At 47.2% G+C, this 24,621-nt stretch overlaps 1 protein-coding gene across 1 annotated transcript; it reads left to right on the top strand.

The window, feature by feature from the left end:
* The first annotated feature begins 7,352 nt into the window (after positions 1–7,352).
* RPL6 (ribosomal protein L6) lies at positions 7,353–12,235 on the top strand. The gene is made up of 6 exons (XM_049789367.1): positions 7,353–7,587; positions 8,158–8,256; positions 8,667–8,810; positions 9,534–9,582; positions 11,350–11,534; positions 12,040–12,235. The coding sequence occupies exons 1-6, from the start codon at positions 7,354–7,356 to the stop codon at positions 12,190–12,192; spliced, it is 864 nt and encodes a 287-aa protein (XP_049645324.1). The 5' UTR covers position 7,353; the 3' UTR covers positions 12,193–12,235.
* Positions 12,236–24,621: the final 12,386 nt, after the last annotated feature.

Raw genomic sequence — 24,621 nt, 5'->3', positions numbered from 1 at the left:
GCAATCTTTTTGGGGGGAGGGGCCCACACCCGGCTGTGCTCAGGGGTTACTCCTGGCTGTCTGCTCAGAAATAGCTCCTGGCAGGCACGGGGGACCATATGGGACACCGGATTCGAACCAATTACCTTTGGTCCTGGATGGGCTGCTTGCAAGGCAAACACCGCTGTGCTATCTCTCCAGGCCCGCAAAGATGCAATCTATAAAATGCTTAGCGCTGAGCCTGGCTTGTGATTCTGAGCTGCATTATCCAACATATGTTTTTGAGTATTTTCCATCTGTAAGACACTTTTTTTTTTTTTTTTTTTTTTTTTTGGTTTTTGGGCCACACCCGGTAACACTCAGGGGTTACTCCTGGCTATGTGCTCAGAAGTTGCTCCTGGCTTGGGGGACCATATGGGACACCGGGGGATCGAACCGCCGTCCGTCCAAGGCTAGCGCAGGCAAGGCAGGCACCTTACCTTTAGCGCCACCGCCCGGCCCCTGTAAGACACTTTTTAACTTTAGGATCAAAAGGAATTTTATGGGGCCAAAGCGATAAAATAGCTGTAGGCCGTTGGCCTTACACACAGGCTACATGGTTCTATTTCCAGCACCCCATATTCCCAGCATTCCTAACCCTCCAGGAGTGATTCCTTAGTACAAAGCAAGGAGGAACCCCTGAGCACCGCTGGCTGTGGCCCAAAACCAAAAAAAAAAGAATTGTAGGGGGAAATAACCTGTGTTCTCCTAGAAGCAGCTACAATTATATATATATATATATATATATATATATATATATATATATATATATATATATATTCAAGATAATACTCCCATCGTGGTTCATAATCTTTTTTTTTTCCTTTTTTAGGAGGTGGGGGTGGGATGATGGGTAGGCTTAAGAGACCACACTCGGTGCTCAGGGTGGTGCCAGGGGTGGGGATCAACTGAATGCGAAGTAAGTGCTTTAACCTTTCCCCCTGTGCCAGGGGAAAATAAACGTACTGGTGCCAGGAATGCACTCTACTTACTGAGCAGCTTTCTAAAACCTAGAGTAATTTGTTGGACTGGTGGCAGAATTGGACTGTACTAGGCAATGCTCAGGCTTACTCCTGGCTCATTCCTGTTGCTGCTCAGGGGAACCATTGGCCACGTACAAGTCAAAGGCATTCCCCTCTCTAGCCCTGAGTATCATTTTAAATAAGGCAGTTATGAAGGGCTTCTCTAAGAATGACCTCTGAGTAAAGATCCGAAGGGCAAGGGTCAGAAAGGTAGTTGAGCAGATAAAGTTTGCAACCAGACCACCTGGTTAGGCTCCCTGAGTCCCACCAGGAGAGATCCCTGAACTCATTGCCGGGGTAAGCCCTGAGAACAGACAGATTGCTACTAGCAATAACTCGAGGATAGTGGTGGGGTGTAACTCGGTGGCATTGCTCTAACGGTTAGAGCAGGGGTCTCAAACTCAGTTTACCTGGGGGCCGCAGGAGGCAAAGTCGGGTGATCCTTGAGTGCAAAGTCAGTAGTAAGCCTTGAACATTGGGGGTGTGACCCAAACAACTAAAACAAAACAAAACAAAAAAAGATTCCTTTAGGGCAGGGCCACAAAATGTTGTATGGAGGGCCATTTGCGGGCCGCAGGCCTCGAGTTTGAGACCCCTGCTCTAACCTATGAGGACCTAGATTTGGTATTTATTTTCTAAACAATTCAAGGAACCTGAGGAGCAGTACCACAGGAAGGTTGCTGACCTTGTACGTAGACCACCCTAGTTTGATCCCTAGCACCACATATGATCCCCCAAGCCTTGCCAGGAATGATCCTAGACAGAAAGAAAGGGAAGAAGTAACATTTCAAATGCAAAGTTTCTGGGAGAAGAGGCTGCCTCTTGCATTTGAAGAGAAGTGAAAAGGTCTCTGGGCTGGGGCCGGAGAGATAGCATGGAGGTAAGGCAGAAGGACAGTGGTTCGAATCCTGGCATCCCATATGGTCCCCAGAGCCTGCTAGGAGAGATTTCTGAGCGTAAAGCCAGGAGTAACTCAAAAATACAAAAAAAAAAAAAAAAAAAAAGTCTTTGGGCTGGAGAGATAATACAGGTATAAGACAGCTCCACTAACATGCAGTCAACCCAAGTCCAGTCCCCAGCACCTTAGATCAGGGGTGGCAAACACGCAGCTCTTGAGCCACATGCGGCTCCCAGCCAAAATGAATGTGGCTCTTTGCCTCTTATCATTGTTTTGTATACTGTGGCTCTTTGCAAAGTTTGGATTTTGTTCTGCTGCTTCTGAGGAGGGACCTCTGAGGAGAGATCTCCGAGCGCCCATCCCTCAGAAACAACTGCACCGGCCAGCAAGCGGGTGGACCCAAGTATCACATGTTGGGTCACATCTTGCCATTAGTTCTTAGTGTGGAGGACGCAGCACACCCTCACCATCACTGCAGGATTTTTACTCTCACTCAAAATGGCAAAATGCGGGCCTGGAGAGATAGCACAGCAGCATTTGCCTTGCAAGCAGCCGATCCAGAACCAAAGGTGGTTGGTTCGAATCCCGGTGTCCCATATGGTCCCCCGTGCCTGCAGGAGCTATTTCTGAGCAGACAGCCAGAGTAACCCCTGAGCACTGCCGGGTGTGATCCAAAAACCAAAAAAATAAAATAAAATAATAAAATGGCAAAATGCAATATGTGTTTAATAGATTATTGTTAAAATTAGATGCTTTTGTGTGAGTGTCGGTTTTGGCAGGTCACTGCATGGTGTGGCTCTCTGACTCTCACAGTTTAAAATTTTGGTTCTTTGTGTCAAACTTGTTTGCCACCCCTGCCTTAGATGGTCTCTCTCTCTCTCTCCCTCTCTCTCTCTCTCTCTCTCTCTCTCTCTCTCTCTCTCTCTCTCTCTCTCTCTCTCTCTCTCACACACACACACACACACACACACACACACACACACACACACACACACACCAGGAGTAATCCCTGTGTGCAGAGCTAAGAGAAAGAAACCTTGAGGATTGAAAACCAGTTGGTTGCATGCAAGGCTAGATCTCTTCCTGCTGTGCTATTACTCTGGTCTTTTTTTTTTTTTTTTTTTGGGGGGCCACACCCGGCGGTGCTCAGGGGTTACTCCTGGCTGTCTGCTCAGAAATAGCTCCTGGCAGGCACGGGGGACCATATGGGACACTGGGATTCGAACCAACCACCTTTGGTCCTGGATCGGCTGCTTGCAAGGCAAACACCCTGTGCTATCTCTCTGGGTCCTACTCTGGTCTTTTTTTTTTTTTTTTTTTTTTTGGGTTTTTGGGTCACACCCGGCATTGCTCAGGGGTGACTCCTGGCTGTCTGCTCAGAAATAGCTCCTGGCAGGCACGGGGGACCATATGGGACACCGGGATTCGAACCAACCACCTTTGGTCCTGGGTCGGCTGTTTGCAAGGCAAACACCGCTGTGCTATCTCTCCGGGCCCTACTCTGGTCTTTTTATAAGAATCATGAGGCTTCGGGGCTAGAGCAATAGCATAGTGGGCAGCCTTGCACACAGCTGACCTGGATTCAATTTCAGCATTCTCTGTGGTCCCTTGAGCTTCCCAGGAGTGAATCCTGAACAACACCAGTTGTGTTCCACCCCAGAAAAGAATCATGAGGCAGGGCTGGAGCAATAGTATAGTGTATAAGGCACTTGCCTTGCTTGCGGCCAGCCTGCATTTGACCCCTGTCATCCTCTATGGTCCCTCAAGCACCTCCAGGAGTAATTCCTGAGCACAGGAGCCAGTAGTAACCACTGAGTACCAGTAAATGTGACTACTACTCTCCAAAAAAAAATATGAAGCAGGTGATTTTTAGGCTATAAGAACAGTTGTCCCTCTACAGCCCAACTAGCTATTCATTCTCAGTCTTTCTGGGGCACAAAATACGTATGATTCAATGTCTGTGGAGCCCTAGATTAATCCTTTATTTGTAATAGAACTTAAATTCTGGGGCCGGAGAGATAGCATGGAGATAGGGCACTTGCCTTGCATGCAGAAAGGATGGTAATTCAAATCCTGGCAACCCGTATTGTTCCCCCTACCCTGCTAGGAGCAATTTCTGAGCATAGAGCCAGGAGTGACTCCTGAGCACTGCTGGGTCTGACCCAAAAACAAAAACAAAAACAAAGAAGAACTTAAATTATTTTACCTTTAATCCAGTGGTCCTCAAACTATGGCCCGTGGGCCACATATTGTATTTGTATCTGTTTTGTTTCTTCATTGCAAAATAAGATATATGCAGTGTGCATAAGAATTCGTTCATAAGTTTTGTTTTTACTATATTCAGACTCTCCAATGATCTGAGGGACAGTGAACTGGCCCCCTGTTTAAAAAGTTTGAGGACCCCTGCAGTTTAATCCCTCTTGTAGGTAGGTTGCATTGAGGTATAAAATGGTTTATAGTCTTTGCAAAAATATCTGCTTTGGGCCAGAGAGATAGCATCGAGGTAGAGTGTTTGCCTTGTATGCAGAAGGATGGTGGTTTGAATTCTGCAATCCCATATGGTCCCCCGAGCCTGCCAGGAGTGATTTCTGAGCGTAGAGTGAGGAGTAACCCCTGAGCGATGCCGAGTGTGACCCCTCCCCCAAAAAAGTATCTTCTTTGGGGGCTCGGAGAAATAGCACAGCAGTAGAGCGTTTGCCTTGCATGCAGCCAATTCAGGATGGAGGATGGTGTTTGAATTCCGACATCCCATGTGGTCCCCCTGTGCCTTCCAGGAGCAATTTCTGAGTGCAGAACCAGGAGTAACCCCTGGATGTGATCCAAAAAACAAATATACATAAATTTAGATATCTGCTGTGGAATTAATCCAAAAAATGGGGGGGGGGGTTGGGTCAAACCCAGTGGCGCTCAAGGGTTACTATTCCTGGCTCTGCGCTCAGAAGTGGCTCCTGGCAGGCTCGGGAGTCCATATGGGATGTCAAAATTCAAACTGTGGTTCGTCGTGTGTTGGCTGCGTGCAATGCAAACACCTTACCGCTGTGCTATCGCTCCGGTTCCTGGAATTAATCAAATATTAAGTAAAGGTTTGGGGTTTGGGATGTGGTTCCATGGTGGAAGCCCTGAGATTCCCTGGCAACTGCATAATTCCTGAGCATTGCCAAATACGGCCCACTGCATTGATAATAAAGAACTGTACAATAAAATACCCACAAGTTTTTTTCTCTTTTTTTTGGGGGGGGCACACCCAGTGGTGCACAGGGTTACTCCTGGCTCTGTGCTCATGGATGGGGTAAACAGAATCAACCCCTGGGAAGTCACATTCAAAGCAAGCACATGAACAGTGTATATTATCACTCTGGCCCAAGAACTACACAAAATTAGAGCTTTTTTTTTTTTTTTTTTTGTGGTTTTTTGGGTCATACCCGGCAGTGCTCAGGGGTTATTCCTGGCTCCAGGCTCAGAAATTGCTCCTGGCAGGCACGGGGGACCATATGGGACGCCGGGATTCAAACCAATGACCTCCTGTATGAAAGGCAAACGCCTTACCTCCATGCTATCTCTCCGGCCCCCTAGAGCTTTTTTTGTTGTTGTTGGTTTTTGGGCCACACCCGGCGGTGCTCAGGGGTTACTCCTGGCTGTCTGCTCAGAAATAGCTCCTGGCAGGCACGGGGGACCATATGGGACACCGTTTGGTCCTGGATCAGCTGCTTGCAAGGCAAACACCGCTGTGCTATCTCTTCGGGCCCTAGAGCAATTTTTTGGGGGGGGGGTTTGGGTCACACCTGGCGATGCTCAGGGGTTACTCCTGGCTGTCTGCTCAGAAATAGCTCCTGGCAGGCACGGGGGACCATATGGGACACCGGGATTCGAACCAACCACCTTTGGTCCTGATCGGCTGCTTGCAAGGCAAACACCGCTGTGCTATCTCTCCAGGCCCTAGAGCATTTTCTATACTTCCTCAAAACCTGTTCATTGATAAAATGTTGACTCTATAATGACAGATGACATTTTACCCAACTGAAGGATGAGTACAAATACAATTTTGCAATACCACAACACCAGAAGGGATTCATTGGTTCTTTTATATTCTTCTTCAAAGACAGATTATTTAAACTTTTCTTTTATAGTGTTCCTATTAGTTTTTCTTTGAGAAAGGCTGTAGAGATAGTAGCCCAGTAAGCAGGGGAGCAAACCAAGTGCAAAGCAAGCACTCAGCATGTGTGGGGGTGTAGGGGTGAGGGTAGGGGCTGTGACAGACAAAAAGACAGACAGATGGGGTTGGACTTCACCCGGTGATGCTCAGAGCTTACTCCGGGCTCTGCATTCAGGGGTGACCCCTGGCGATGTTCGGGGGAAATCCTATGTTATGCCAGCAATTGAACCCGCAAGCAAGGCAAGCTAGAACCTAAGCAAGCTACTTACTACAGCTGTGGCCGCCTACTATCGCTTTGTATGGAAAAAACTACTTTTCCCATGATTCTCTGTCCCGGAAATACGTGACGCGACCCCTCTTCCCGTGATCCCTTATAGACCGGAAGTCGGAACCTTAATTCTCTTTCCCGTCTTGCAAGGTAAGAATGGAGGCTCGTCTGTGCAAGACTGCGTTTCCGAACCTCAATCCTTCGCCATCCTAAGCCGGGGGACCTCAGATCGGCTCCTTGCCGGGGTCGGATATGCTCAGGGCCACTCGAAAGGCTGCCCGACGGCTTCATTTCGCCACGCTTGCATTTACTGTGGTCCCGGGGGAAAAGTGCTGCGGGAGTCGGGGTTCCCGACTGGACGTCCCCCTTCCTCGTCGGTGGGGGGAGCAGAGCCTTAGCCATAAGTTCGAGGGTCGTGGGCGAGCTGATCCACAGGGGGGCCTGGCGACGGCGCGCGTGCTCCGGGATCCTGGGCCTGGGTTCCAGGAGGCCCCGAGCTAGTGTCAGCCACGTTGGGATTTGGAGCCTAGGCCAGTCTTCTGGCTCTTCCAAGTCTACGGCCCTCCGGATGTCACCCCTCGAGCTTTTTTGCTTTTCCCAGCCGGGATTGAACTTGTGCCTGTTGCATCTATTCCCTCTCAAATTGCCAAATTTCGACGGCACAGTTGTCTGAAAAGAGCAAGACTGCTGGATGCAAACTTTTAAGTTCTAACAGTGGTCGAAAAAAGACAGTGTCAAACTCGACAGGGACTCTAGACCCTCTACGTTAGTTCAAAAAAACATTTGACTATTAATGTAAGGTTAAGATTCATTAATAGTCCGTCTTCTGGGGAGATGGTAGAGGAACTGAACCACGATGAGGGGGGTTTTGGAGTTTGCGGGGGTTATTACTCGGTAGCAAAAGGATTGAGGGTTTTTGTCTCGGAGAGAAGGTGGTTTTAATATTGCATCTTAGAAAATGAGCTGTAAAGGACTTTTCTTCCTGTGTTGGTAGATGGCGGGTGAAAAACAGGCCGAGAAGCCGGCTGCTAAGAAGAAAGTAGGACCCAAGGCTGGTGGCCCAGATGGCAAGATCCAGAAGAAGCGCAAGGCTCTTAAGATTAAGAAGGGCAAGCCTCACTGCAGCCGAAACCCGGTGCTAGTCAGGGGGATCGGCCGTTATTCCAGGTCTGCTATGTATTCCAGGAAGGCCATGTACAAGCGGAAATACTCGGCTGCCAAGTCCAAGGTAAGGGACTGATGGGACCTGCTTGAGTCTACTGTCTGGATCTTAAAAATGTTTTTCAAAAAGGGGGCCCCGGAGCAATAGAACCGCGGCAGGGCATCTGCCTTGCATGAAGCCGAACCAGGTTCAATCCCCAACATCCCTTATGGTTCCCCTAGCCTACCAAGAGCATCATAGCCAACTGCTCTGATGCACACAGCCAGAAGTAACCCCTGAGCGCCAATAGGTATGGCCCAAAATCCCAAAACCAAAAAAAAAAAATTTTTTTTATTGGGGTGTAGAAATAGTGAAGAGCATAAAGGGCTTGCCTTACATGTTGTCTGACCATGTTGGATCCTGGGCACTGTATGATGACAGGAGTGAGCCTGCAGTGCTGCCAGGTGTAGCCCACACCCTACTCGTGGTTCTGTGCTCAGAAATGGCTCCTGGCTTGGGAGACCATATGGGACATCCTGGATCGAACCATGGTCTGTCTACCTAGGTCAGATGCGTTCAAGGCAAACGCCTCACTGCTACACCATCGCTCAAGCCCCTGCTGCTTAACTTTTTTAATGCATTTTTGTTTCCCAACAGGTTGAGAAGAAAAAGAAGGAGAAGGTTCTTGCTACAGTCACTAAGCCTGTTGGTGGGGACAAGAATGGCGGTACCCGGGTCGTTAAACTGCGCAAGATGGTAAGTCTGGGGTTTGCCAAATTTATGGGTGAACAGGGGGCTCAAGATCCACTATGTACAAAGGAACTGAGGCACAATTTTAGATGACTTGTTTCACCTTGTGGGTAAAATGGAAGTAATACATGTTACTGGGAGAAGGCATTTGAATGGAGCTGGAAGACACTATTCTTCCTTATAAGTAGACAAGGGCCCTAAGTAAGCTTTTGATCTGAGGAGAGGCTGCCTGGTAAGCAAGTATGGTTTGGCTAAAGCTCCCAAATGAGAGTTGAATTTCATCCAGTGTTCTATGGGTAAAGCTTTACAGAGATAGGGTTACACTCTTCTGAGATAGGAGAAATTGCCCAGTAAATCAAAAGGCCCTAGCAAGTTTTTGCCAGCGTTTGAATAACTTGAATCCCTGAACTCCCCAGCCTAGATACTATCCGACTGAGGATGTGCCTCGGAAGCTGCTGAGCCATGGCAAAAAACCCTTCAGTCAGCATGTGAGGCGACTTCGGGCCAGCATCACTCCTGGAACTGTCTTGATCATCCTTACCGGACGCCACAGGGGCAAGGTGAGGAGGCACTTGGTTAGGTGGGGGAATTGCTCGGGTTAATTGGGGTAATACCTAATAGTGTTGGTAGCCCTGTCACTCACCACTGACATGTTGAATATCTGATTCATGGACCTTTTGTTCTTGGTGATTATATCTATCTCTTTTTTGTTTGTTTTGGGGCCAAGTCCTGGCAGTCTTGGGGGACCATATGTAGTGCCAGGGATTGAACCTGGATTAGTACTAGATCGCCTCCGGAAAGGCAAATGTCCTACCCATTGTGCTATCTCACTCAGCCCCTCGGTCATTTTCCGGAACAAACCCCAGGACTACTGTCCACCTTAACATGATCCCGGCCTGTGGGCCATTTTCCCACTATTACCAAGTCTCCTCAGCCCCAGTGACCAATGTCTGTTGTGCTTTAAAACATTTGTGTTTACAATGCCTGGTGATGTGCAGAGATTACTCCTGTCTCTGCTAAGAGATCACTCCTGATGAGGTGTCATGGGAAGCCAGAGATGAAGCTGAATCAATAGACTGTGTTGTGTGCATTGTCCTCTGCTAGCCTTCTTGCCCCTCCCTAATCAAATTACCATGTGGTTGATTCAGTTGAGTTGAGAACTCTTGTTTTTGCAGAAACGGACTTGAGTGTGGGTAATATAGGGACGGACCTCTAATGTGTGAGGCCTTAGCATTCTGAAGCATAAAATGCAGGATCAATTCATGTTTGTGTTTAATTTCCAGAGGGTGGTTTTCCTGAAACAGCTGGAGAGCGGCTTACTACTTGTGACAGGTAAGAAAATTCTTGGACTTTCCTGATCTCTGTCTGACACATGGGTTTCAAAAGTGTATTTGTTCCCATCTACATGGAAATTTCAGTGGTTGAAGATTCTGTATCCCCATTAGTTGGCTTCTCTGGTGAATGAATTGGTGGTGTTTGGTTTGTTTTTAGTTGGGTCACACCAGGCAGTACTCAGAGGCTACTCCTGGCTCTTCATTCAGAAATTGCTCCTGGCAGGCTCCGGGGACCATATGGGATGCCGGCATTCGAGCCACCAACCTTCTGCATGCCAGGAAAAATGCCCTACCTCCATGCTATCTCCGGCCCCTAGGGTTGGTTTTTGGGTCACATCCAGCAACGCTCAAGGCTACTCTTGGTTCTAAGCTCAGAAATCGCTCCTGGCAGGCTTGGGGGAATCATATGGGATGCTGGGGCTCGAGCCACTGTCCTTTAGCAGGCAAGGTAAATGCTCTACCTCCATGCTATCTTTCTGACCCCAAATTGGGTTTTTTTTTAGGCAATACTGCATTGTTCAAGGTTCAATCATTAGTGGACTTGGGCATATGGGGTACTGGGGTTTGAACCTTTGTCAGCAAACACCCTACCTGCTGTCCTATCACATCAGCCTCTTTTTGGGATGAGGGGTCATACCCTGCAGCACTCAGGAGTTTCTCCTGATTCTGTGCTCAGAAGTCACTCCTGGCAGGCTCGGGGGACCATGTGGGATGCCAGGATTCCAACCAGGGTCCATCCTGTATTGGCTGCGTGCAAGGCAAAAACACCTTACCCCTTGCTATTGCTCTAGCCCCATGTCAGCCTCTTAATGATCATATGTTTACATTTGATGTCACAGCATCATCGAGTAGGGGGCCCAGAGTGATAACAGTGGCAGGGCATTCCCCTTGCATCCCATATGGTTTCTCAAGCCTGTCAGGAGCGATTTTTGAACGCTGTTGGGTGTGGCTCAAAAAAAAAAATCGGGCCAGAGCAGTGGCACAAGGGGTAAAGGTGTCCACCTTGCCTGCGCTAGCCTAGGATGTACCATGGTTCGATTTCCCCCAGCGTCCCATATGGTCCCCCAAGCCAGGAGTAACCCCTGAGACCCAAAAACAAAAAAAGAACACCAAATAACTCATCTAAAATGCAATTCAGTTGCTTACTAGAAAGGGTTAAAAGTTGAGAGAAGGGCTGGAGAGATAGCATGGAGGTAAGGCGTTTTCCTTGCATGCAGAAGATCTATGGTTTGCATCCCATATGGTCCCCTGAGGCTGACAGGAGCGATTTTTTTGAGCATAGAGCCAGGAGAAACCCCTGAGTGCTGTCAGGTGTGAACCCCCCAAAAAATGTTGAGAGAAATTTGAAATGTGAAGCCATGGATAGTTTTCATTTTTCCAAACTTACCTTGAAGCCTTGTGGAGGTCTTGATAACCTGTACTGTTGACCATTTTAGTGTATGGGTGGCTTAATGATTTGAGTAAATCCTTGGAAACTTGAGTTACTGAAGAGTCTTAGTTGGTTACAGACAGCAATTTGGAGTTTCTTCAAGACCAGAAAAATCTCACAGATTTCTCCACCCCCATTTGGTGACTTTGAATTCATAAATGTTAGCTGGTGGACTCTTCTCTCTCCCTCTTTTTTGTTGTTAGGTCACATCCCACAGTGATCCTGGCACTCTACTCCTAAATAAGCTCAGGGAACCTAGGGGTGCCCATATGGAGCCCTGGTTAGCTGTACTGTCTTCCTGACACCTCGCCATCAAATTTTTTTCTGCTGCCTTAGGACCTCTGACCCTCAATCGAGTTCCTCTGCGTAGAACACACCAGAAATTTGTCATCGCCACCTCCACCAAAGTTGATATCAGTGGTGTGAAAATTCCCAAGCATCTCACCGATGCTTACTTCAAAAAGAAGAGGCTGCGAAAACCCAGGCACCAGGAAGGCGAGATTTTCGACACAGAGAAGGAGGTGAGTGTCTATTTTCATCCTGCCCTCCCTCGGGTCTTAAGCCATCTACTGGAATAATGCTGGACAGACAGACAGGTTCATACAGTTTGGGACACGCCCCCTTCCCTGCTGCCACCAAAGTTGCTAAGTAAGGTGCAAATGCTGAAGGGTAAATCAGGAATGTATTGCTATATTCAGCTGTTCTTCGGACTTTAACTCAATGCTGAAGTTTTGGTGCAACTCTGAATTACTATTTTGTTTGTTCCTGGCTCTGAAATTTCAATTTCCCATCTGAAATGTGGATGCCAGGAATCAAACCACCATTCGTCCTGGGTTTGCTAGTTATTACTGTCTATCTTGGGAATTTGCCCTTATTTGTCTGTAATGTGTTTTAAGCTGACACACCAAAGCTCCAAATTTTATTTAAAATGGGTTTCAGTTCAGTTTTCCCAGGAAGTGATTATCAAAAGTAATCTTACATAAAACTTACGTAAATTTTAATATGACTTTTTCTTTCTCTTAAAAGAAATATGAGATCACAGAGCAGCGCAAGGTTGACCAGAAGGCTGTGGACTCTCAGCTTCTGCCCAAAATCAAGGCTGTTCCTCAACTTCAGGGCTACTTACGCTCTGTGTTTGCACTCTCAAATGGAGTTTATCCGCACAAACTGGTGTTCTGAGCTTCTTCCAAGGCACCTTAATAAATCATCAATCCATTTTCCTTATGTCTTGTGTATGTGTATATACCCAGAGGTGAAGTGATAGTGGGTCAACCCATGGGGGAGGAGTGGGTGTGACATAGGGGCTCGGTGGGGTCCTTGTAGTGGATGGAACATCTTAAGATTTAGGATCTGTTTTGTTTTGGGTCTACACCAGCAATGTTCAGGGTTTATTTTTAACTATACACACAAATTACTCCAGATGGTGCTAGGAATACCATATAGGGTGCCAGGGATTGAACCCTGGGCCAGCAACGTATGCAGGGGTCTCAAACTCAATTTACCTGCGGGCCGCAGGAGGCAAAGTCGGGGTGATCCTTGAGTGCAAAGTCAGTAGTAAGCCTTGAACTTTGGGGGTGTGACCTAAACAGCTAAAACAAAACAAAGATTCCTCTAGGGCAGGGCCACAAAATGTACAGAGGGTGTTTGCGGGCTGCGAGTTTGAGACCCCTGGTATAAGGCAAGTGCCCTACTTGCTAAGCTATCTTTGCAGTACCTCTTGTTATCTGATATTGGGGCCACGCCACTAAGAGGTACTGGACTATTGGGGGTACAGATCTAAAGCATGTTCCTAGCCTGCTGTATCAACATTCTTAGTGTTGGCTACGTATAAAATGGAACAGGTTGGGAGGATACTACAATGGGGAAGGGAAGGTATCAACTGGCCCAGGTTATTCCAAGTGTCAAAGCTAAGTCACTACATGGCATTAGATTATAGCTGCCTTGTAAAAATTCCTTGGTAGAGGGGGTACCTGCCTGTGTTGGTTTTCAGGCAGCACATGGTTCCTGTGTACTGTAGGGTGTGACCCAATGATAAAAAAGACAAAATGCCAGTAGAGCATTTGCTTTGCATACAGCCAACCCTGGATTGACTTGGGTTTGATTCCTGTTGCCCCCCCCCCCCCCAGCCTGCCAGAAGTGATTTCTGAGCACCACTGGGTGTGGTCCCCCCAAAAAAATTCCTTGGCAGAAGTATCTTCTCTGGGCACTTATGGGGACACACAAACTGCTCTGATGGTTTTGTTTGAGCCACTAGTCAGGAATGACCCTGGTAATGCTGAAGGATAGTTAATATTGCTGTAGTGGTAGGATTCAAACTAACATTAGCCAATGCAACAGCAAATGCCTTAACTCCTATAGTTTCCATTTCTGCATCTGCCCACAATCTAGACTTTCCTTCCCTCACACTATGCTGGCTTCACACAGATGTTAGCAGTTCACTCTTGGACAGGTACAGGCAGCTACTGCTCTGCTTGGAATTTATATCCACAGAATTGAGTTACCTGTTGGGGCCTTAGTTTTAGGGCACTGGCTAGGATGCTTGCATTGCAATTACTGAGCATTTGCAGATGTGGCCCCAAAACATCTATCCCCACAATTCTAGAAGTGGTCACCATGCAGCTAAGCACAAGCTTTTCTTTTTTTTTTTTTTTTAAGCACAAGCTTTTCATGCAGATACTAAGGTTTAGTTCCTGTGCTACAGTCTGAACACTACCAAAAGTGATTGAGCACCACTGAATGTGCTTAAAAATCTTCATGGCCTGGAGAGAGTACAGTGGGCAGGATACCTGCCTGTGTTGGATCCCAGGCAGCACATGGTTTCTGTGCACTGTAGGGTGTGGTTCAAAGACCCAAAAGATAAAAATAACTTTTTTTGGTCTTTTGGTTCACACTCGGCAGTGCTCAGGGGTTACTCCTGGCTCTATGCTCAGAAATCGCTTCTGGCAGGCTTGGGGACAATATGGGATGCCAGAATTCGAACCACTGTCCTGTATGCAAGGCAAATGCCCTATCTCCCCGCTATCACTGACCCATGTACGTTTTTTTGGGTTTGTTTTTTGGATTTTGGGTCACACCTGGCAGCACTCAGGAGTTACTCCTGGCTCTATGCTCAGAAATTGCCCCTGGCAAGCACAGGGGACTGTATGGTATTCGAGCTGCCATCCTTCTGCATGAAAGGCAAATGCCTTACCTCCTTGCTATCTCCAGCCCCCATCTAACCTTTTTTGTGGGGTGGTGTCACACCCAGAAATCCTGCCCCCGCTCAGAAATCACCCCTGCAGGCTTGGTGGACTATATGGGATGCCAGGAGAGAGAGTTTGGTTTTTTTTTTTATTATTAAAAAAAAGAACCTAGGGCCCGGAGAGATAGCACAGCGGTGTTTGCCTTGCAAGCAGCCGATCCAGGACCAAAGGTGGTTGGTTCGAATCCCGGTGTCCCATATGGTCCCCCGTGCCTGCCAGGAGTAACTGCTGAGCACCACCGGGTAGGGCCCAAAAACCAAAAAAAAAAAAAAAAAAAAAGAACTTAGAGGGGTCGGAGAGATAGCATGGAAATAGGACGTTTGCCTTTCATGCAGAAAGAAGGTCATTGGTTCGAATCCCAGCATCCCATATGGTCCCCCAAGCCTGCCAGGACCAATTTCTGAGCATAGAGCCAGGAGTAACCTCTGAACACTGCCGGGTATGACCCCCCCCCCCCAAAAAAAATGTAGCTTCTGCGATGGGTTCAGAAGTGTGCCTCCAGAACTAGCTTCCCCCAGGGTTCAGATTCAGTTTTGGGACCCAAGACAGCCCAGTGGACCCTAGTGCATGCTTTCCATGCAGAGGTTCTTGTCTGATTTGGTCCCCAAACACTGCTGGGAGCAGCCTCTACTACACCACTGCCTGGTATGGTCCGAATAGTGAGGGCAGAAGATGGTAGGAACCTTGGGACATCAGTAGAGGGGTGCTGCTGGATTTGTACTTAGATCACTGTCTCCCTGAAATTTATTAGCACTTTATAAAATCATGGTGCCTAAATAAAAATTTGGAGGGAAATTAAAAAGCTAAAGATCTTTATCGCTTTTGTGGAGGACCACATCTGGCAGTGCCTAGGGGTTACTTCTGGCTCTGCACTCAGGAATTACTCGGAGCTGTTACTATCACTGAAGGCCTTTATTGCTTTTGCGGGGGAAGAAGGGGTCACATCACAGAGTGCTCAGAAGCTCTTCCTGGCTCAGAATTCAGGGGTGGTGACTGCCATACTACTGATTGAACTGGTGTTTCAGCTTTTTGCGCCATCACTCCTCTCCAGGTCTTCCTTCCTTCCTTCCGTTTTTTGCTGCAAAGGAAGGTAGCAAATTTGCAAGTCTGGGCTGGAATAATTTCTGATGCAGTGGGACCCACGATGCCACCTGGGGGCGCTGGAGGCCAGGACAGCTCTAGGCTCTGCTGCGATGGTTCCTCTGAACTGAGCTGAGCTGCTTCGACTTGGAGCCTCTGGGGTTATGGAGACTTGGTCTCTAATGGTGGTTTCAGGGCGCTCCTAGGGGAATCTGCCCCTCTGCTTTCAGATATCATTTATCCGGTTTCCTATCTCTCCTTCCTCACAGACCCACCCCTGAAACAAAATAATCGTCATTAAAAAAAAAGAAGGGAAGGAGATGGAGTGATAGCATGATAGCACAGCGGTAAGGGTTTGTCTTGCACACAGTCTACCTGGGATGGACCCAGGTTTGCTCCCCAGCATCCTATATGGTCCACTGAGCCTGCCAGGAGCTTTCCCAGATGACTGGAAGGAAGGCTGTGTGTGTGTGTGTGTGTGTGTGTGTGTGTGTGTGTGTGTGTGTGTGTATGTGTGTGTGTGTGTGTGTGTGTGTATCCGAGAATCTGAGAGTGAACATATATATATACATATATATGAATGTGAGTGTGTGTGGGTGCACGTATGAGAGTGCGTGAGTAAATGTGATAGTGTGAGGATTTGTGTATTTGGGAGTGGATGTATTTGGGAGAATGGGAGCATATTTGTGAATATGTGTGTGTGTTTGTGAGTGGGGGATCTGTGTGTATGAGAGTGTATACGTGATTGTGTGAATGAGAGCACGTGTGTTTGAGAGTGCATTTGTGATTGTGTGTGAGTAATCTGAGTGTATGTGTGTGAATGTGAGTGCATTTGTGAGACCATATATGTGTAAGTGAATAAATGTGTGAGTATATGTGAGAATGTTTATGTGAGTGTGTGAATGTGTGGTTAGCAATGTGGGATTTTTTTTTTTTTTTTGGTTTTTGGGCCACACCCGTATGACGCTCAGGGATTACTCCTGGCTATGCGCTCAGAAATCGCCCCTGGCTTGGGGGGACCATATGGGACACTGGGGGATCGAACCGCGGTCCGTCCTACGCTAGCGCTTGCAAGGCAGACACCTTACCTTTAGCGCCACCTTCCCGGCCCCAATGTGGGCTTTTTGTCTGAATTTTGAAAGACATTAAAAATTAATGGGGGGCCCGGAGAGATAAGCACAGCGGTGTTTGCCTTGCAAGCAGCCGATCCAGGACCAAAGGTGGTTGGTTCGAATCCCGGTGTCCCATATGGTCCCCCGTGCCTGCCAGGAGCTATTTCTGAGCAGACAGCCAGGAGTAACCTCTGAGCACCCGCCGGGTGTGACCCAAAAAAAACAAAACAAAACAAAAAAATTAATGGGGCTGGGTCCGGAGAGATAGCATGGAGGTAAGGCATTTGCCTTGCATGCAGAAGGTCATTGGTTCGAATCCCGGCATCCCATATGGTCCCCTGAGCCTGCCAGGAGCGATTTCTGAGCATGGAGTCAGGAGTAACCCCTGAGAGCTGCCGAGTGTCACCCCCCAAAAAAAATTAACATGACTGGGGCTGAAGTGATAGCACAGAAGTAGGGCATTTGCCTTGCATGCTGCCAAACCAGGACAGACTTGGGTTTGATCCCCACCACCCTATATAGTCCCCTGAACCTGCCAGGAGCAATTTCCGAGCTTAGAGCCAGAGTAACCTCTGAGTATACCAGGTGTGGCCCAAAACCAAAAAAAATAAATAACATGGCTGAAGGGGTTGGAGATACATTGACACAGTGAGGAGGGCATTTGCCTTGCATGTGGCTGACCTGGATTCAATCCCCATCATTCCATATGGTCCCCCGAACACCACCAGGAGTGACCTCTGAGAAGCAGACTCAGGAGTGATCCCTGAGTACCACCAGGGCATGCCCCCCACCAAAAAAAAAAAAAAAAAAAAAACATGGCTGGGGCCAGACGATAGTACAGTGAAGAGGGCACTTGCTTTGCATTTGGCCAACCCTAGGTTCTAGCCCCAGCATCATAGGGTCCCCCGAGCCCCTCAGGAGTGATTCCTAAGTGTAGCATGAAATAATTAACGATGGGGCTGGATGGCGGTGGATGGCGATGGATTTCTTTTTGCCATCCCAGGCCACGTGGCGCAGCAACCCCCAGGAAGCCGGCGGGTCCCAAGTTAGGCGAAGGGCGGAATCAGACTCACAAGCAGGCAGGCCTTAGGAAGCATTATCTTTATTCATGCCCTAGCCACCACGTGTGTGTGGCCTACATCATAACCTTTCAAGCATTCAGCCATTCTTGGCTAGCCCTGCGTCTTAACTCACTTCAGCCATCTTCAGGGCCAAAGGAAACGGCCAAAAGGGGCCGAATTCCCTCGGTTCCAGCCTTATCTATCTTTTTCAAGACCCCTCCCAGGAATGGGAGGGTCTTGCAGGTAAGGTTAAACCTACTATTCAGTTCCCACGACCCCTCCCAGAAATGGGTGGGTCTCAGGTACACTACACCTAAGTACAGAGCAAGGAGTAGCCTTGGACACTGCCTGCTGTGGCCAAATTAAAATTAATAACAACATGGCTGCTTTGGTGTTTTTATTGTTTTGGTTTAATTTGTTTTTGTCTTTTGAGCCTCACAGGACAAGGCTCAGGCTTCTCATAGCTCTGTGCTCTGGAGTCACCATTCCTGGCAGTGCTCCAGAGACCATATGGTTCCAGGAATCGGACCCTGGCCTCATACATGCAGAGCATGCACTCAACCCATGGTACTCTCTCAACCCCTTAACATGGTTGCTTTGTTTAAAGCTATTTCAAGCTCCACTAAGGTCTGTCAAAAACTTCTTATCTTCACACCACACTCGCATTTCTGTGGTCCCGTAAGGATGACAGAAGCATTTTCACAGGCAGCTGGTACTGAAAGCTAGAAGAGAGAGATATTGCCAGATCCAGAGGGACTCCAGTGAGCCAGGCCTGTGAGCGATGCGTCATCGACTGGGACAGCAGGGAATGGTCTCCAGCAACAAGCCCTGGTTCCCTGGTGAAAGGTCCCGGGGGACAGGCTCAGCCTGCTGAGCTGTTGGTCCTGCTTTCTCAGACTTCCAGTTTGGGTTCTCCAGCCAACAATTTGTCCTGCTCCATTTTTTGTCCTGACCTTCCAATTATTTGATGAAAGGGCATTAGGGACAATTAGTTCCAAAGCCAAGAAGCCAGGAGCCATAATTCTTTCCTTTCTCTGATTGTGTGTATGTATGTTTTGTCTTTTGTTTTCTTTCGGTTTGGGGAAACATACCCAGCAACACTCAGCAGTTATTCCTGGTTCTGTCATCAGGAATCACTCCTGACAGGCTCAGGGACCATATGGGATGCTGGGGATTGAACCTGGGAGGGCCACATGCAAGGCAAACACCTTCCCTGCTGTGTTATTGCTCCAGCCCTTGTATGTTTGTGTGTGTATGTGTGTGTGTGTGTGTGTGTGTGTGTGTTTTGCTTTTTGGGCCACACCTGGTGGTGCTCAAAGGTTATTCTGGGCTCTGTGCCCAGAAAGCGCTCCTGGGAGATTCGGGGTATCATACGGGATGCCAAGAATTGAACCCAGGTCCATTCCGAGTCCACAGTATGCAAGGCAAACGCCCTAGCACTGTGCTATCACACCAGCCCCCTGTATATGTTGTCTTAACTAAACTTGGTTTCTCTCAGTTTTCAGGATTCCAAGATAGATTTCTTTGGATCAGGGAATTTCTTTGTCTTCCTGACCTGTTCTGGAAAGTTTTAGTCAATGGTCTTATTTTTCCCCCCTCTGAGGAGATTCTATAAATATTCATTCATCAGCTGTCTCATTATTGTACAGTGTCCGCCATGCAGACCTATGACTAATTAATTACTGCCACTAAAATATTAAATAATGATTCATTAGGCAGTTGGAAGACTTTAAGCCTTAGATATGAGCTGTTTTCATTAATTAGAGCGAAAGACAATGGCTCTTAGACATTTTTTCCCCACCCTGCTCTTAGACATTTTGATTCCTAGTCTTGAGAGAAGAATTTTCCTCAGAGCTACCAAACCTGGGTCTTAAAAATTGGGAAGGTTGGGGCCGGGCGGTGGCGCTCGAGGTAAGGTGCCTGCCTTACCTGCGCTAGCCTAGGAGACGGACCGCGGTTCGATCCCCGGCGTCCCATATGGTCCCCCAAGCCAGGAGCGACTTCTGAGCGCATAGCCAGGAGTAACCCCTGAGCGTCACCGGGTGTGGCCCAAAAACCAAAAAAAAAAAAAAAAAAAAAAAAAAATTGGGAAGGTTGGGGCAGCAAGGTGGCCCTCGAGGTAAGGTGTCTGCCTTGCAAGCGCTAGGCAAGGAAGGACCTTGGTTCGATCCCCTGGCATCCCATATGGTCCCCCTAAGCTAGGGGCAATTTCTGAGTGCTTAGACAGGAGTAACCCCTGAGCATCAAATGGGTGTGGCCCGAAAAAAATAAATTTTTTATAAAAATTAAAAAAAAATTGGGAAGGTTGCCATTAAATGTGGAAGTGAAAGTGAAGAGTTTTCTTTACAGACCCCAAAGAAGCTTTTTTTTTGGGGGGGGGTTGGGCCACACCCGATGACTCTCGGAGTTTACTCCTGTCTGTCTACAGGTGTTTAGAAGGTTGACAATGCACCTGCCCCTGTCCCCATTTTTTCCTCCTCCTCTCTCTATTTTCAGTGGCTTTAACACCCTTTTCTTTCTTTCTTTCTTTCTTTCTTTCTTTCTTTCTTTCTTTCTTTCTTTCTTTCTTTCTTTCTTTCTTTCTTTCTTTCTTTCTTTCTTTCTTTCTTTCTTTCTTTCTTTCTCTTTCTTTCTTTCTTTCTCTTTCTTTCTCTTTCTTTCTTTCTTTCTTTCTTTCTTTCTTTCTTTCTTTCTTTCTTTCTTTCTTTCTTTCTTTCTTTCTCTCTCTCTTTCTTTCTTTCTCTCTCTCTCTTTCTTTCTTTCTCTCTCTCTCTCTTTCTTTCTTTCTTTCTTTCTCTGTCTCTTTCTTTCTCTTTCTTTCTTTCTTTCTTTCTTTCTTTCTTTCTTTCTTTCTTTCTTTCTTTCTTTCTTTCTTTCTTTCTTTCTTTCTTTCTTTCTTTCTTCTTCCTCCTTCCTTCCTTCCTTCCTTCCTCCTTCCTTCCTTCCTCCTTCCTTCCTTCCTCCTTCCTTCCTTCCTTCCTCCTTCCTTCCTTCCTTCCTTCCTCCTTCCTTCCTTCCTTCCTTCCTTCCTCCTTCCTTCCTTCCTTCCTTCCTCCCTCCCTTCCTCCCTTCCTTCCTTCTTCTAAAGGCGAAGAGAGTCCCGTTACATGTTCATGTTAACATATGAAAATCCATATCTCAAGAAGGGAGGTGTGGGGAGATAGAAAAAAAGAAATTTGGGCTTTCATCCACGAAACATCCAGGTTTGTCTATAACATCACCTGGAAGCAAGGTGTGGAGAGATAGCATGGAGGTAGTACATTTGCCTTGCATGCAGAAAGATGGTGGTTTGAATCCTGGCATCCCATATGGTCCCCTGAAACTGCCAGGAAAGATTTCTAAGCGTAGAGCCATGAGTAACCCCTGAGTGCTGCCGGGTGTGACCCAAAAACCAAAAACTAAAAGCCAAAAAAAAAAAAAAAAAAAGAAAGGAGGAAGTTGTGGACAGCATATGCGTTCAGACTCCATGTGCATAAACTGTCAACTCACATATCACACACTTATCAAAGCATAGAGGTTACTCCTGGGTTCTCTTTTTGTTTGTTTTTTGAGCCACATCCGGTGACACTTGGGTTACTCCTGGATCTGTGCTCAGAAATGGCTCCTGATTCGGAGGACCTTATGGGACAACAGGGATCAAACCCAGGTCTGTCCTGGGTCAGCAGCATGCAAGGCAAAGGCCCTACCGCTGTGCTATTGCTCTGGCCCACTCCTGCACTCAGGAATTATGGATGCTGGAGATTGAACCCAGGTTGGCTGCATGCCAGACAAGCATCTTATCTGTCTGGCCCCTAAAATTTTATTTTATTTATTTTCGCTTTTCTTTACATTTCTACATGCCAATTTGTATAGTAATATTGGTTTTCAAGAGTATAAATTTTATTATGTATTTTTAAAATTACTTTATACATTGTGGTTACAAGGTTATTCATAATACAGTTTGTTTTTTCTCACAGACACAAAATTGTTTCTTTTTTTTTTTTTTTTGATTTTTTGGGCCACACCCGGTGACGCTCAGGTGTTACTCCTGGCTATGCGCTCAGAAGTCGCTCCTGGCTTGGGGGACCATATGGGACGCCGGGGATCGAACCGAGGTCTGTCCTAGGATAGCGCAGGCAAGGCAGGCACCTTACCGCTAGCGCCACCGCCCGGCCCCACAACAAAATTGTTTCTAATTGAGTTTCAGTCATACAATGTACAACATCCTTCACCAGTGCACATTAAAAATATTTGGGGGGGGGTGGAGCTCAGTGGTAGGGCATTTACTTAAGCATGCAGCCAGACTACCAAGATAGGACACAGATTTGATCCCTGGCATTCCATATTGTCCCCTGAGTCTGCTAGGAGTGATTTCTGAGCACAGAGCCAGGAGAAACCCCTGAGCACCACCAAACATGGCCCAAAGACAAAAAAAATTTATAATAACATGGAGGAAAAAATATACAGTTTTTTTTTTTGTCTTTGCTTTTTGGCCCACATCTGGCAGTGCTCAGGGGTTACTCCTGCTCTGTGCTCAAGAATTAATTACTGTATTTTTTTTATAATTTGTATTTATTTATTTGGTTTTGGGTCACACCCCGCAGCACTCAGGGGTTACTCCTGGCTCTCTGCTCAGAAATCACTCTGGGCAGGCTCAGGGAATCATACGAGATGCTGGGAATCAAACCACTGTCCTTCTGCATGCAAGGCAAATGCCTTACCTACATGCTATCTCTCTGGCCCCAAAGTAATTACTCTTTTTTTGGGGGGGGGGTTTGGGTTACACCTGGCAGCGCTCAGGGGTTACTCCTAGCTCTTCGCTCAGAAATCCCTCCTGGCAGGCACAGGGGACCATATGGGATGCCGGGATTCGAACCACTGACCTTCTGCACGCAAGGCAAATGCCTTACCTCCATGCTATCTCTTCGGCCCCTGAAGTAATTACTCTTAAAGAATGAGAGAAGTAGAATATGCCTGTCATAAATCTAAGGGTGGAGATTGTTGGTGGGAATGTTGCATTGGTGAATGGGAGTATTCTGTTATGCTTGAAACCCAACTACAAACATGCTTGTAATCATGATGCTTAAATAAATATTTATTTAAAAAAAAGAATCACAGGGCCTAAGAGATAGCATGGAGGTAAGGTGTTTGCCTTTCGTGCAGAAGGACGGTGGTTTGAATCCCGGTACCCCATATGATCCCCCGTGCCTGCCAGGGGCGATTTCTGAGCATAAAGCCAGGAGTAACAACCCCTGAGTGCTGCCGGGTGTGATCCAAAAACCAAAAAAAACAAACAAACAAAAAAAAACAACCCAAAAAAAAAGGAATTACTCTGATTGGTGTTCAGGAGACCCTATGGCAGGGGTCTCAAACTCAATTTACCCGGGGGCCGCAGGAGGCAAAGTCGGGGTGAGGCAGGGCCGCATAAGAAATTTCGCTTACCAAATATTAGCAATAAAAAAATCGCATTAGCAAGAAAAAAAAATCGCATTAAACATTACATACAGGGGCCGGGCGGTGGCGCTGGAGGTAAGGTGCCTGCCTTGCCTGCGCTAGCCTAGGACGGACCGCGGTTCAATCCCCCGGCGTCCCATATGGTCCCCCAAGAAGCCAGGAGCAACTTCTGAGCGTATAGCCAGGAGTAACCCCTGAGCCTCACAGGGTGTGGCCCAAAAAAACCAAAAAAAAAAAAAAAAAAAAACCAAAAAAAAAAAAACATTACATACCCCGAACAGAACTGCTGGGGTATGCGAATGTTTAATGCGATTTTTTTCTAACTAATGCGGTTTTTATTGCGATTATTCGGTAAGCGAATAATCGTGAATACTGCAATATCTGAAGGCCGGCTGCGGGCCACAAAATGTTGTACTGAGGGCCGCAAACGGCCCACGGGTCGCGAGTTTGAGACCCCTGCCCTATGGGATGCAGAGGACTGAACCTCGGTGGGCTACATGCAATGCAAATGAAATTCTATCCACTGTGCTATCAGTCCGACCCCAAGGTTCAGATACTTCTGATAACCTCAGTTTCCCCTACATTACAGTTTCCTATTTTCCTTTTGTTTTTGGATCACACCTGACCATGCACAGGATTGGAGGTCACTCCTAGAGGTGGCCAGGGAACTATAGAGTGCCAGGATTAAACCTGAATGCAAATTATGCTGTTCAGATTGCTGGAGTACCTTTGGCCACTCCTTTCTTGCCTTTTTTTTTGGGGGGGGGGTCACACCCGGCAGCGCTCAGGGGTTATTCCTGGCTCTATGCTCAGAAATCGCCCCTGGCAGGCACAGGGACCATATGGGATGCCGGGATTCGAACCACTGAACTTCTGCATGAAAGGCAAACGCTTTACCTCCATGCTATCTCTCGGCCTCTCCTTTCTTGCTTTTATAAGAATGGATGTGCAGAATCTGAAAGTGTTTGTCAATCAGCATGGGATATTGGTGGAATACAACAATAACTTTAATGTCCACAGATGGACCACTTACTAAGTGTCACGTTCTGGTTCTGGGCACAAAGCATTGAGATTGGGGCTTTATTGCTGCCAGAATTTTTTTTAGGTGGTCACAGCCTACAGTGCTCTGGGGACCAAGAGGTGCACCCGCAAGCAAAGCATCACAGCCCTTTGAACCTTCTCCCTCGCCTTGTACCAGGGTTTGAGTGTCTATTGAGTCTTTTTAGTGAATATCATGCACTTGGCGATTCTGAACAGTGCTCGCTTATGATCAAGTGTGCAGGGATCCATGGTGTTGACCTCTGTGCTCTCCTGAAGGGGGCTGATGAAACAGAGGTGGGGAAGCAGTGTTGACTTTCCCCAGTGAACTAGAGGGGAAGGAGGGAGGGAGGGAGGGAAGGAGGAAAGAAGAAAAGAAGGAAGGAAGATAAAGGAATGAAGATAGAAGAAAGAAAAAAAGGAGGGAGGAAGGAAGGGAGGGAGAGAAAGAGAAAGAAAGGAAGTGAAAGGATGAAAAAGGAAGATGGAAGGAATGAAAATGGAAGGAAAAAGGGAAAGGAAGGAAGGTAGGGAGGGAGGAAGAAACAGAGAAAGAGAAAAGAGAAAGAAAGAAAAAGAAAAGAGGAAGAAAAGAAAAAAGAAAGGAAGATGGAAGAAAGAAAAAAGAAAGGGAGAAAGGAA

The sequence above is a fragment of the Suncus etruscus genome, chromosome 15 (genome assembly GCF_024139225.1).
Source record: "Suncus etruscus isolate mSunEtr1 chromosome 15, mSunEtr1.pri.cur, whole genome shotgun sequence".
Taxonomy (NCBI): domain Eukaryota; kingdom Metazoa; phylum Chordata; class Mammalia; order Eulipotyphla; family Soricidae; genus Suncus; species Suncus etruscus.
Note: the sequence above shows the minus strand (reverse complement) of the source record. Positions and strands in the feature narration are given on the sequence as shown.